Source organism: Bombina bombina, chromosome 12 (assembly GCF_027579735.1).
Source record: "Bombina bombina isolate aBomBom1 chromosome 12, aBomBom1.pri, whole genome shotgun sequence".
Taxonomy (NCBI): Eukaryota; Metazoa; Chordata; class Amphibia; order Anura; family Bombinatoridae; genus Bombina; species Bombina bombina.
The window spans coordinates 109516231-109529279 of record NC_069510.1 but is presented as its reverse complement, the minus strand read 5'-3'; the positions used below and the strand labels follow the sequence as shown (position 1 = coordinate 109529279).

Below are 13049 nucleotides of genomic sequence, written 5' to 3'. Positions count from 1 at the left end.
ATCAAATCACAGGTATCTCTTGTATATTTATATAGTAATGACATAGGCCTAGATTTAGAGTTCGGCGGTAGCCGTCAAAACCAGCGTTAGAGGCTCCTAACGCTGGTTTTGGGCGCCCGCTGGTATTTGGAGTCAGTGATTAAAGGGTCTAACGCTCACTTTTCAGCCGCGACTTTTCCATACCGCAGATCCCCCTACGCCATTTGCGTAGCCTATCTTTTCAATGGGATCTTTCTAACGCTGGTATTTAGAGTCGTTTCTGCAGTGAGCGTTAGAGCTCTAACGACAAGATTCCAGCCGCCTGAAAATAGCAGGAGTTAAGAGCTTTCTGGCTAACGCCGGTTTATAAAGCTCTTAACTACTGTACCCTAAAGTACACTAACACCCATAAACTACCTATGTACCCCTAAACCGAGGTCCCCCCACACCGCCGCCACTCGATTAAAATTTTTAACCCCTAATCTGCCGACCGCCACCTACGTTATACTTATGTACCCCTAATCTGCTGCCCCTAACTCCGCCGACCCCTATATTATATTTCTTAACCCCTAACTTGCCCCCCACAACGTCGCCGCAAGCTACTTAAAATAATTAACCCCTAATCTTCCGACCGCAAATCGCCGCCACCTACGTTATCCCTATGTACCCCTAATCTGCTACCCCTAACACCGCCGACCCCTATATTATATTTATTAACCCCTAATCTGCCCCCCTCAACGTCGCCGACACCTGCCTACACTTATTAACTCCTAATCTGCCGAGCGGACCTGAGCGCTACTATAATAAAGTTATTAGCCCCTAATCCGCCTCACTAACCCTATCATAAATAGTATTAACCCCTAATCTGCCCTCCCTAACATCGCCGACACCTACCTTCAATTATTAACCCCTAATCTGCCGACCGGAGCTCACCGCTATTCTAATAAATGTATTAACCCCTAAAGCTAAGTCTAACCCTAACACTAACACCCCCCTAAGTTAAATATAATTTTTATCTAACGAAATAAATTAACTCTTATTAAATAACTTATTACTATTTAAAGCTAAATACTTACCTGTAAAATAAATCCTAATATAGCTACAATATAAATTATAATTATATTATAGCTATTTTAGGATTAATATTTATTTTACAGGCAACTTTGTAATTATTTTAACCAGGTACAATAGCTATTAAATAGTTAAGAACTATTTAATAGTTACCTAGTTAAAATAATTACAAATTTACCTGTAAAATAAATCCTAACCTAAGATATAATTAAACCTAACACTACCCTATCAATAAAATAATTAAATAAACTACCTACAATTACCTACAATTAACCTAACACTACACTATCAATAAATTAATTAAACACAATTGCTACAAATAAATACAATTAAATAAACTATCTAAAGTACAAAAAATAAAAAAGAACTAAGTTACAGAAAATAAAAAAATATTTACAAACATAAGAAAAATATTACAACAATTTTAAACTAATTACACCTACTCTAAGCCCCCTAATAAAATAACAAAGCCCCCCAAAATAAAAAATTCCCTACCCTATTCTAAATTAAAAAAGTTACAAACTCTTTTACCTTACCAGCCCTGAACAGGGCCCTTTGCGGGGCATGCCCCAAGAATTTCAGCTCTTTTGCCTGTAAAAAAAAACATACAATACCCCCCCCCCAACATTACAACCCACCACCCACATACCCCTAATCTAATCCAAACCCCCCTTAAATAAACCTAACACTAAGCCCCTGAAGATCTTCCTACCTTGTCTTCACCATCCAGGTATCACCGATCCGTCCTGGCTCCAAGATCTTCATCCAACCCAAGGGGGGGTTGGCGATCCATAATCCGGTGCTGAAGAGGTCCAGAAGAGGCTCCAAAGTCTTCCTCCTATCCGGCAAGAAGAGGACATCCGGACCGGCAAACATCTTCTCCAAGCGGCATCTTCGATCTTCTTCCATCCGGTGCGGAGCGGGTCCATCTTGAAGCAGGCGACGCGGATCCATCCTCTTCTTCCGATGTCTCCCGACTAATGACGGTTCCTTTAAGGGACGTCATCCAAGATGGCGTCCCTCGAATTCCGATTGGCTGATAGGATTCTATCAGCCAATCGGAATTAAGGTAGGAATTTTCTGATTGGCTGATGGAATCAGCCAATCAGAATCTAGTTCAATCCGATTGGCCGATCCAATCAGCCAATCAGATTGAGATCGCATTCTATTGGCTGATCGGAACAGCCAATAGAATGCGATCTCAATCTGATTGGCTGATTGGATCAGCCAATCGGATTGAACTAGATTCTGATTGGCTGATTCCATCAGCCAATCAGAAAATTCCTACCTTAATTCCGATTGGCTGATAGAATCCTATCAGCCAATCGGAATTCGAGGGACGCCATCTTGGATGACGTCCCTTAAAGGAACCGTCATTAGTCGGGAGACATCGGAAGAAGAGGATGGATCCGCGTCGCCTGCTTCAAGATGGACCCGCTCCGCACCGGATGGAAGAAGATCGAAGATGCCGCTTGGAGAAGATGTTTGCCGGTCCGGATGTCCTCTTCTTGCCGGATAGGAGGAAGACTTTGGAGCCTCTTCTGGACCTCTTCAGCACCGGATTATGGATCGCCAACCCCCCCTTGGTTTGGATGAAGATCTTGGAGCCAGGACGGATCGGTGATACTTGGATGGTGAAGACAAGGTAGGAAGATCTTCAGGGGCTTAGTGTTAGGTTTATTTAAGGGGGGTTTGGGTTAGATTAGGGGTATGTGGGTGGTGGGTTGTAATGTTGGGGGGGGGGGGGGGTATTGTATGTTTTTTTTTACAGGCAAAAGAGCTGAAATTCTTGGGGCATGCCCCGCAAAGGGCCCTGTTCAGGGCTGGTAAGGTAAAAGAGTTTGTAACTTTTTTAATTTAGAATAGGGTAGGGAATTTTTTATTTTGGGGGGCTTTGTTATTTTATTAGGGGGCTTAGAGTAGGTGTAATTAGTTTAAAATTGTTGTAATATTTTTCTTATGTTTGTAAATATTTTTTTATTTTCTGTAACTTAGTTCTTTTTTATTTTTTGTACTTTAGATAGTTTATTTAATTGTATTTATTTGTAGCAATTGTGTTTAATTAATTTATTGATAGTGTAGTGTTAGGTTAATTGTAGGTGATTGTAGGTAGTTTATTTAATTATTTTATTGATAGGGTAGTGTTAGGTTTAATTATATCTTAGGTTAGGATTTATTTTACAGGTAAATTTGTAATTATTTTAACTAGGTAACTATTAAATAGTTCTTAACTATTTAATAGCTATTGTACCTGGTTAAAATAATTACAAAGTTGCCTGTAAAATAAATATTAATCCTAAAATAGCTATAATATAATTATAATTTATATTGTAGCTATATTAGGATGTATTTTACAGGTAAGTATTTAGCTTTAAATAGGAATAATTTATTTAATAAGAGTTAATTTATTTCGTTAGATAAAAATTATATTTAACTTAGGGGGGTGTTAGTGTTAGGGTTAGACTTAGCTTTAGGGGTTAATACATTTATTAGAATAGCGGTGAGCTCCGGTCGGCAGATTAGGGGTTAATAATTGAAGGTAGGTGTCGGCGATGTTAGGGAGGGCAGATTAGGGGTTAATACTATTTATGATAGGGTTAGTGAGGCGGATTAGGGGTTAATAACTTTATTATAGTAGCGCTCAGGTCCGCTCGGCAGATTAGGGGTTAATAAGTGTAGGCAGGTGTCGGCGACGTTGTGGGGGGCAGATTAGGGGTTAATAAATATAACATAGGGGTCGGCGATGTTAGGGCAGCAGATTAGGGGTACATAGGGATAACGTAGGTGGCGGCGTTTTACGGAGCGGCAGATTAGGGGTTAAAAGTGTAAGGCTAGGGGTGTTTAGACTCGGGGTACATGTTAGAGTGTTAGGTGCAGACGTAGGAAGTGTTTCCCCATAGGAAACAATGGGGCTGCGTTAGGAGCTGAACGCTGCTTTTTTGCAGGTGTTAGGTTTTTTTTCAGCTCAAACAGCCCCATTGTTTCCTATGGGAGAATCGTGCACGAGCACGTTTTTGATGCCGGCCGCGTCCGTAAGCAGCTCTGGTATCGAGAGTTGCATTTGCGGTAAAAATGCTCTACGCTCCTTTTTTGGAGCCTAACGCAGCATTTGTTTTAACTCTCGATACCAGAGTTAAATTTATGGTGCGGCCAGAAAAAAGCCCGCGGAGCGTTAACAGCCCTTTTACCGCCGAACTCTAAATCTAGGCCTTAGTGTTTAAATTATCACATGAAATACCTGATGTAGTGCACTGGTTAAGAAAGACATGTAACAACTAGTTAAACTAATTGTAATAGAGGATACAATCCAGTTTAGAAAAGAAAACCAGTACTACAATAGTACAATACTAATTAGCTCTGCTGAAGCAATGGTGTATAAAAGTTAAAAAGTGTTCCATATCATTCATACAATTAAACTTTATTTTATCAACTAGGAACTCACACACATACAGTAACAGGGCTGTAAAGTTAAAAACACTTAAACTCTGTTGAATGCGCCATCGCAGTTCAAATATTGAGAAAAAGGAATCAACCCTTTGTTCCTTATTCTGACGAAAGGAGCGAAAACTATTAGAAGCTTTGGATTTCCCACTAGACTGACTTCCTGTTGTGAGGAAAAAAAGCCCCTTTACCTCCAGTAACAGTAGATATTATAGAATCTAAATCAGAACCAAATCTGGATTTTGGCAGCAGACAACAATTTATGCCATTTGTTTCCCACCAAAAAATATTAGTTGCAGGTAAAGGATATAACTTTTTAAACCTTGCAGAAGGTGTAAATTAATTACCTGGTTTAGTCTATTACCTAGAAATCATGTCAGCGACAGCATCAAGAATAGGGAAACCCTCAGGGAGATTAACAACAGTCTTAAAAACTGAATTTAAACAATTATAAGGCTTATTACAAGGTTTATTATCAGAAACTTTAGGATCTTTAACCCCAAAAGTAATTAAGATCTCCTTTAAAAGAGAATGAATATTTTCAACTTTAAACAAAACGAAGAAATATGGGGTTCAACATCAGTTGAAGATTCCTCATCACCAGAGGAAACTTCACCATCTGAAGACATAACAGTATTCCTCGTTTCAGGGCACATAGAACGTGTAGCAGGTAAAATCTGACCTGACCTTTTACACTTGTATGAAGGCAGGAGAACAGCCAGCACCTCAGCAACTGCAGTCCTGATAACAATTTTCACTGTAGATGAAACAATGTCAGTATTCTCCTGTAATGAACAAACAGAAGGTGCGTTAATACCCAAATAAACGGTATTAGGTTGGTCTGATTACATTAACAATTCTAAACATATACTGTAAATGAGCTGGCACCCCAGCTTTTTTACAATAAGCACACCTAATAATGGTAGAAATGTGTTCAGGGGACTCCGTTTCTTGGTTAGATTTAGGGACAAAATCAGACCGCTCCATTATAGCATATAGAAAAGCAATGCAATAAACACTATAACACCCTTAAAAAACTCTTGAGGAATGGAAATCACTTACCCCCTCCTAAGTAGCTTTTAAAATAAACTCACAGATACAATGGGCGCTAACTCGAAAAGCAAAACAAAGCATAAACATAACATCCGAAGACAGATAACGCTCATCAGAAAGAAATGACACGTGTGAAAAAAAGAATTTTAGCGCACCAAAAACCCAACATGCGCATAGCCGAGAATAAAATGGCGATAACCTGACGTGCGTAAACCGGCTGAGGCATGAAAGAACTATAGAAAGACTAAAGGGACATGCACTAACCCGACAAGCATTAACCTGATGTGCACAACTGCGACGCGTGTAAAAAGTCAATACGCACAAAACAGCAAGGGAATAGTGTCAAGGATTCTGTCCCAGGGCCATATATATTAGCAAATATATATATACAGACTTAAAAAAGGGCCATTAGCTATATAATATGTAAAACGTTAAATAGTTTAATAAATTATACTTACCAATAGACACTCGTCCACCAGCAACTAAGCAGCGGACAGACAAATTAGAACTGAAACATATCAGTAGAGGTTAAGGAATAGGAGCACATTGTAGATCCATAAAGGAAGGCAAAAGACAAGTCACTGAGACCAATTATGGAGGGTTTGTGAAACATTTCCCTTGAGGTAAAAAAAGAATCACAAACCATTCCCCATATACATCCCTCTGACAAGCACTATACTCCGAGGGGAAACAGGGCCTCAATATAGACTAAAAAACCCTTTCTCTGAAGAATCAAATGCACATCTTCATTCTTCAACCACCTCCAGTGGAGGCAAAGTAAAAACTTAGATATGTGTGAGGTGGGAGGGGTTTTATATGGCTCTTGGGGTTTGAGAGTCTTTACCTCCTTCTAGTGATAGAGAAGAGCAATTCCCAGGAGTAATAGATTGTGGACTCTCACCACCTGTATAAAAGAAATTATATCTTCCCATTCTTGCATAGAGCTTTGTAAGGTTGAAGAGCACCATGTGGCTATCGACTATGGCAAGAGTCCGATGGAAAAAGTTGCGGCCTTGTCTGTAGCCGTTTTGATGCTGCTGGAGCTGAAAAAGCCAGGGATTCGACTGGCAATAGAGCTGGTGATGGAACACATCTAGGTGCAGACAAGTACAGTTCCTTAGACGGTTTCAGTACTATCGGTCATAATGAGCCGTTTGTAGCCGGGCTTACAGTGTCGAGCCGCAAGTTGACCGGGCCCGATCTTATATCAGGTACTACTGTAGATTCAGCATGTAGGAGATGGAGATCGGTGTATCTCCTTAGTTGTAGGGTATAATATCATCGTAATTAGGCATCTGTTGTCCGCTATTGATTATTGGGCTTTCACAGGGCTCAGGAGCTCTAAACAACTGCTGCCATTTTCCAGCTAGGCCAAGCTCCGCCCCCCATGTCCAATCTTTTTTATATGCACAGTTTCTAAATCACTATCTCCTACTGAGCATGTACAAGGGTGCTCATTATATATACGTATATGCGTCTTGTGATTGGCTGATGGCTGGTTGCATGATACACAGGGAGGGAATAGGGAAATAACTTTGAAATTTGCCAGAAAAAAATGTACTACTATTTTGAAATTAAAAGTATGTTCTATTGCTTTTTTTTAACACGTTTTTGTTGATTATGCAATTCTATTGTATTTAATTGTCTTTTAAGTGTCTCATTGAAGTTACCATTTAGTATTTTTGGATGATTTTGTAACCCACATAGATTGTTTCATCCTTATAAAAGTGTCCCCTTTTCTCCTTGGGTTAGTATTGCTATACTCACTGCAAGGCACAGTCAGGGTGATCGAACTAGCTTCAGGAATCTCCACATATGATATGCTACTGATATTTCCGTGGTTGGTGACATTCTGAATTAGATCTTTCATAGTATTAGGGAGATGTTTGCCTTTAAAAGTCTCATTGAATTGTGACATAAATATGTCCTGTCCCTGCAACAGCAAGAAAGAGAAAGACAAAAGATTATAATGAGGAAAAACAGAATTTATGCTTACCTGATAAATTACTTTCTCCAACGGTGTGTCCGGTCCACGGTGTCATCCATTACTTGTGGGATATTCTCCTCCCCCACAGGGAAAGGCAAGGAGAGCACACAGCAAGAGCTGTCCATATAGTCCCTCCCAGGCTCCACCCCCCCAGTCATTCGACCGACGGTTAGGAGAAAAAAAGGAGAAACTATAGTGTGCCGTGGTGACTGTAGTGTATAGAGAAAGAAATTCTTCAAACCTGATTAAAAAACCAGGGCGGGCCGTGGACCGGACACACCGTTGGAGAAAGTAATTTATCAGGTAAGCATAAATTCTGTTTTCTCCAACATTGGTGTGTCCGGTCCACAGTGTCATCCATTACTTGTGGGAACCAATACCAAAGCTTTAGGACACGGATGAAGGGAGGGAGCAAATCAGGTTACCTAAACAGAAGGCACCACGGCTTGCAAAACATTTCTCCCAAAAATAGCCTCCGAAGAAGCAAAAGTATCAAATTTGTAGAATTTGGACAAAGTGTGCAGAGAAGACCAGGTCGCTGCCTTACATATCTGATCAACAGAAGCCTCGTTCTTGAAGGTCCATGTGGAAGCCACAGCCCTAGTAGAGTGAGCTGTGATTCGTTCAGGAGGCTGCCGTCCAGCAGTCTCGTAAGCCAATCGTATGATGCTTTTCAGCCAAAAGGAAAGAGAGGTAGCAGTAGCTTTTTTGACCTCTCCTCTTGCTAGAATAAACTACAAACAGAGAAGACGTTTGTCTGAAATCCTTTGCTGCTTCTAAATAGAACTTTAAAGCACGGACTACATCTAAATTGTGTAACAAGCGTTCCTTCTTTGAAACTGGATTCGGACACAAAGAAGGCACAACTATTTCCTGGTTAATATTCTTGTTGGAAACAACCTTTGGAAGGAAACCAGGTTTAGTACGCAAAACAACCTTATCTGAATGGAACACCAGATAGGGCGGATTACACTGCAGAGCAGATAATTCAGAAACTCTTCTAGCAGAAGAATAGCAACCAAAAACAGAACTTTCCAAGATAACAACTTGATATCTATGGAATGTAAGGGTTCAAACGGAACCCCTTGAAGAACTGAAAGAACCAAATTTAGACTCCAGGGAGGAGTCAAGGGTCTGTAAACAGGCTTGATCCTGACCAAAGCCTGAACAAAAGCTTGAACATCTGGCACAGCTGCCAGTCGTTTGTGTAACAAGACAGATAAAGCAGAAATCTGTCCTTTTAGAGAACTCGCTGATAATCCCTTATCCAAACCTTCTTGGAGAAAGGAAAGGATCCTAGGAATTTTAATCTTACTCCATGAGAATCCCTTGGATTCACACCAACAGATATATCTTTTCCATATTTTATGGTAATCTTTCTAGTCACAGGTTTTCTGGCTTGTACCAGAGTATCTATCACAGAATCCGAAAACCCACGCTTAGACAAAATCAAGCGTTCAATTTCCAAGCAGTCAGCTGGAGAGAAACTAGATTTGGATGTTCGAATGGACCTTGTACTAGAAGATCCTGTCTCAAAGGTAGCTTCCATGGTGGAGCCGATGACATATTCACCAGGTCTGCATACCAAGTCCTGCGTGGCCACGCAGGAGCTATCAAAATCACCAAGGCCTTCTCCTGTTTGATCCTGGCTACCAGCCTGGGAATGAGAAGGAACGGTGGAAACGCATAAGCTAGGTTGAAAGTCCAAGGCGCCACTAATGCATCCACTAGAGTCGCCTTGGGATCCCTGGATCTGGACCCGTAGCAAGGAACCTTGAAGTTCTGACGAGACGCCATCAGATCCATGTCTGGAATGCCCCATAATTGGGTCAACTGGGCAAACACCTCCGGGTGGAGTTCCCACTCCCCTGGATGAAAGGTCTGACGACTCAGATAATCCGCCTCCCAGTTTTCCACTCCTGGGATGTGGATCGCAGACAGGTGGTAGGAGTGATCCCTGCCCATTTGATGATCTTGGTCACCTCTCTCATCGCCAGGGAACTCCTTGTTCCCCCCTGATGGTTAAAGTAAGCAACAGTCATGTTGTCTGATTGGAATCTTATGAATCTGGCCTTTGCTAGTTGAGGCCAAGCCCGGAGAGCATTGAATATCGCTCTCAGTTCCAGGATGTTTATCGGGAGAAGAGACTCTTCCCGAGACCATAGACCCTGAGCTTTCAGGGAATCCCAGACCGCGCCCCAGCCTAATAGACTGGCGTCGGTCGTGACAATGACCCACTCTGGTCTGCGGAAGCTCATTCCCTGGGACAGGTGATCCTGAGTCAACCACCAACGGAGTGAGTCTCTGGTCTTCTGATCTACTTGAATCACTGGAGACAAGTCTGTATAGTCCCCATTCCACTGTTTGAGCATGCACAGTTGTAATGGTCTTAGATGAATTCGCGCAAAAGGAACTATGTCCATTGCTGCAACCATCAACCCTACTACTTCCATGCACTGAGCTATGGAAGGCCGTAGAACAGAGTGAAGAACTTGACAAGCGTTTAGAAGCTTTGACTCTCTGACATCTGTCAGGAAAATCTTAATTTCTAAAGAATCTATTATTGTTCCCAAGAAAGGGACTCTTGTTGACGGAGACGGGGAACTTTTTTCTATGTTCACCTACCACCCGTGAGATCTGAGAAAGGCTAGAACAATGTCTGTGTGAGCCTTTGTCTTTGAAAGAGACAACGCTTGAATTAGGATGTCGTCCAAGTAAGGTGCCACTGCAATGCCCCAGGGTCTTAGAACCGCTAGAAGGGACCCGAGCACCTTTGTGAAAATTCTTGGAGCAGTGGCTAGTCCGAATGGGAGAGCCACAATAGGTAATGTTTGTCCAGAAAGGCGAACCTTAGGAACTGATGATGATCTTTGTGGATAGGAATATGCAGATATGCATCCTTTAGATCCACGGTAGTCATAAATTGACCCTCCTGGATTGTAGGTAAAATCGTTCGAATAGTTTCCATTTTGAACGATGGCACTCTGAGAAATTTGTTTAGAATTTTTAAATCCAGAATTGGTCTGAAAGTTCCCTCTTTTTTTGGGAACTACAAACAGATTTGAGTAAAAACCCCTGACCTTGTTCCACAGTTGGAACTGGGAGTATCACTCCCATCTTTAACAGGTCTTCTACACAATGTAAGAATGCCTGTCTCTTTACTTGGTTTGAAGATAAGTGAGACATGTGGAACCTTCCCCTTGGGGGTAGTTCCTTGAATTCTAGAAGATAACCCTGAGAGACTATTTCTAGTGCCCAGGGATCCTGAACATCTCTTGCCCAAGCCTGAGCAAAGAGAGAGAGAGTCTGCCCCCTACTAGATCCGGTTCCGGATCGGGGGCTACCTCTTCATGCTGCCTTGGTAGCAGCAGCAGGTTTCTTGGCCTGTTTACCCTTGTTCCAGCCTTGCATTGATTTCCAAGCTGGTTTAGTCTGGGAAGCGTTACCCTCTTGTCTAGAGGCTGCCGAGTTGGAAGCCGGTCCGTTCCTGAAATTGCGAAAGGAACGAAAATTGGACTTATTCTTAGCCTTGAAAGGTTTATCTTGTGGGAGGGCATGGCCCTTTCCCCCAGTGATGACTGAAATAATCTCTTTCAATTCTGGCCCAAAAGGGGTCTTACCTTTGAAAGGGGTATTAAGCAATTTTGTCTTGGAAGATACATCCGCCGATCAAGACTTTAGCCAGAGCGCTCTGCGCGCCACAATTGTAAACCCTGAATTTTTTGCCGCTAACCTCGCTAACTGCAAAGCGGCGTCTAAAATAAAGGAATTAGCTAACTTAAGTGCGTAAATTCTGTCCATGACTTCCTCATACGGAGTCTCCCTACTGAGCGACTTTTCCAGTTCCTCGAACCAGAACCACGCCGCTGTAGTGACAGGAATAATGCACGAAATAGGTTGAAGGAAGTAACCTTGCTGTACAAAAATCTTTTTAAGCAAACCCTCCAATTTTTTTATCCATAGGATCTTTGAAAGCACAATTGTCCTCAATAGGAATGGTCGTGCGCTTGGCTAGAGTAGAAAACGCCCCCTCGACCTTAGGGACTGTTTGCCATGTGTCTTTCCTGGGGTCGACCATAGGGAACAATTTCTTAAATATAGGAGGAGGGACAAAAGGTATGCCTGGCTTCTCCCACTCCTTATTCACTATGTCCGCCACCCGTTTAGGTATCGGAAAAGCATCAGGGTGCACCGGGACCTCAAGGAACTGTCCATCTTGCACAATTTTTCTGGGTTGACCAGATTGTCACAATCATCCAGAGTAGATAGCACCTCTTTAAGTAATGCGCGGAGATGCTCTAATTTAAATTTAAATGTCACAACATCAGGTTCTGCCTGCTGAGAAATTCTTCCTGTATCAGAAATTTCCCCATCTGACAAACCCTCCCTCACTGCCACTTCAGATTGGTGTGAGGGTATGACAGAAAAATTATCATCAGCGCCCTCCTGCTCTACAGTGTTTAAAACAGAGCAATCACACTTTCTCTGAAATGCTGGCATTTTGGATAAAATATTAGCTATGGAGTTATCCATTACTGCCGTCAATTACTGCATAGTAACAAGCATTGGCGCGCTAGAAGTACTAGGGGTCGCCTGCGCGGGCATAACTGGTATAGACACAGAAGGAGATGATGTAGAACTATGTCTACTTCCTTCATCTGAGGAATCATCCTGGGCAACCTTACTATCTGTGACAGTTCTGTCCTTACTTTGTTTGGACGCAATGGCACAATTATCACACTATATTTGAAGGGGGAACCACATTGGCTACCATACATACAGAACATGATCTATCTGAAGGTACAGACATGTTAAACAGGCTTAAACTGGTTAATAAAGCACAAAAACCGTTTTAAAACAAAACCGTTACTGTCTCTTTAAATGTTAAACAGGGCACACTTTATTACTGAATATGTGAAAAACTATGAAGGAATTATCCTATCTTTACCAAATTTTCACCACAGTGTCTTAATACATTCAAAGTATTGCACCCCAATTTTCAAGCTGTTAACCCTTAAAATGTGAAACCGGAGCCGTTTTTAATTTTAACCCCCTTACAGTCCCAGCTACAGCCTTTGCTGCGACTTCACCAATCCCAGGGGGGTATATGATACCAAATGAAGCCTTCTAGGAACGTTTTTAGTGGATTCCAGACCCTCACACATGCAGCTGCATGTACTGAACTCAAAATTAACTGCACAGTAATGGCGCGAAAATGAGGCTCTGCCTACTACAGAGAAAGGCCCTTCCTGACTGGGAAGGTGTCTTAACAAGTGCCTGGTGCTAAAAACGTTCCCCAATGTTATAAAAGTGTGAAATACAACTTCAAACTGCATATAATACTTAAATAAAGCAATCGATTTAGCCCCTAAAAGTGTCTACCAGTTTATAGCCCATAATAAGCCCTTTATTCTGTTTGAGACTAAGAAAATGGCTTACCGATCCCCATGAGGGGAAATGACAGCCTTCCAGCATTACACAGTCTTGTTAGAAATATGGCTAGTCATACCTTGAGCAG

The 13049-nt window shown here is 41.8% G+C and overlaps 1 protein-coding gene across 3 annotated transcripts in view; it reads right to left on the bottom strand.

Annotated features, from left to right (window-relative positions):
* ENG (endoglin) overlaps positions 1-13049 on the bottom strand; it is a 160624-nt gene that overhangs the window by 41634 nt on the left and 105941 nt on the right. For all 3 annotated transcript variants that reach the window (XM_053695619.1, XM_053695617.1, XM_053695618.1), the window contains exon 7: positions 7312-7477. In XM_053695619.1, the coding sequence (XP_053551594.1) occupies positions 7312-7477 (166 nt within the window). The remainder of the gene's footprint in view (positions 1-7311; positions 7478-13049) is intronic.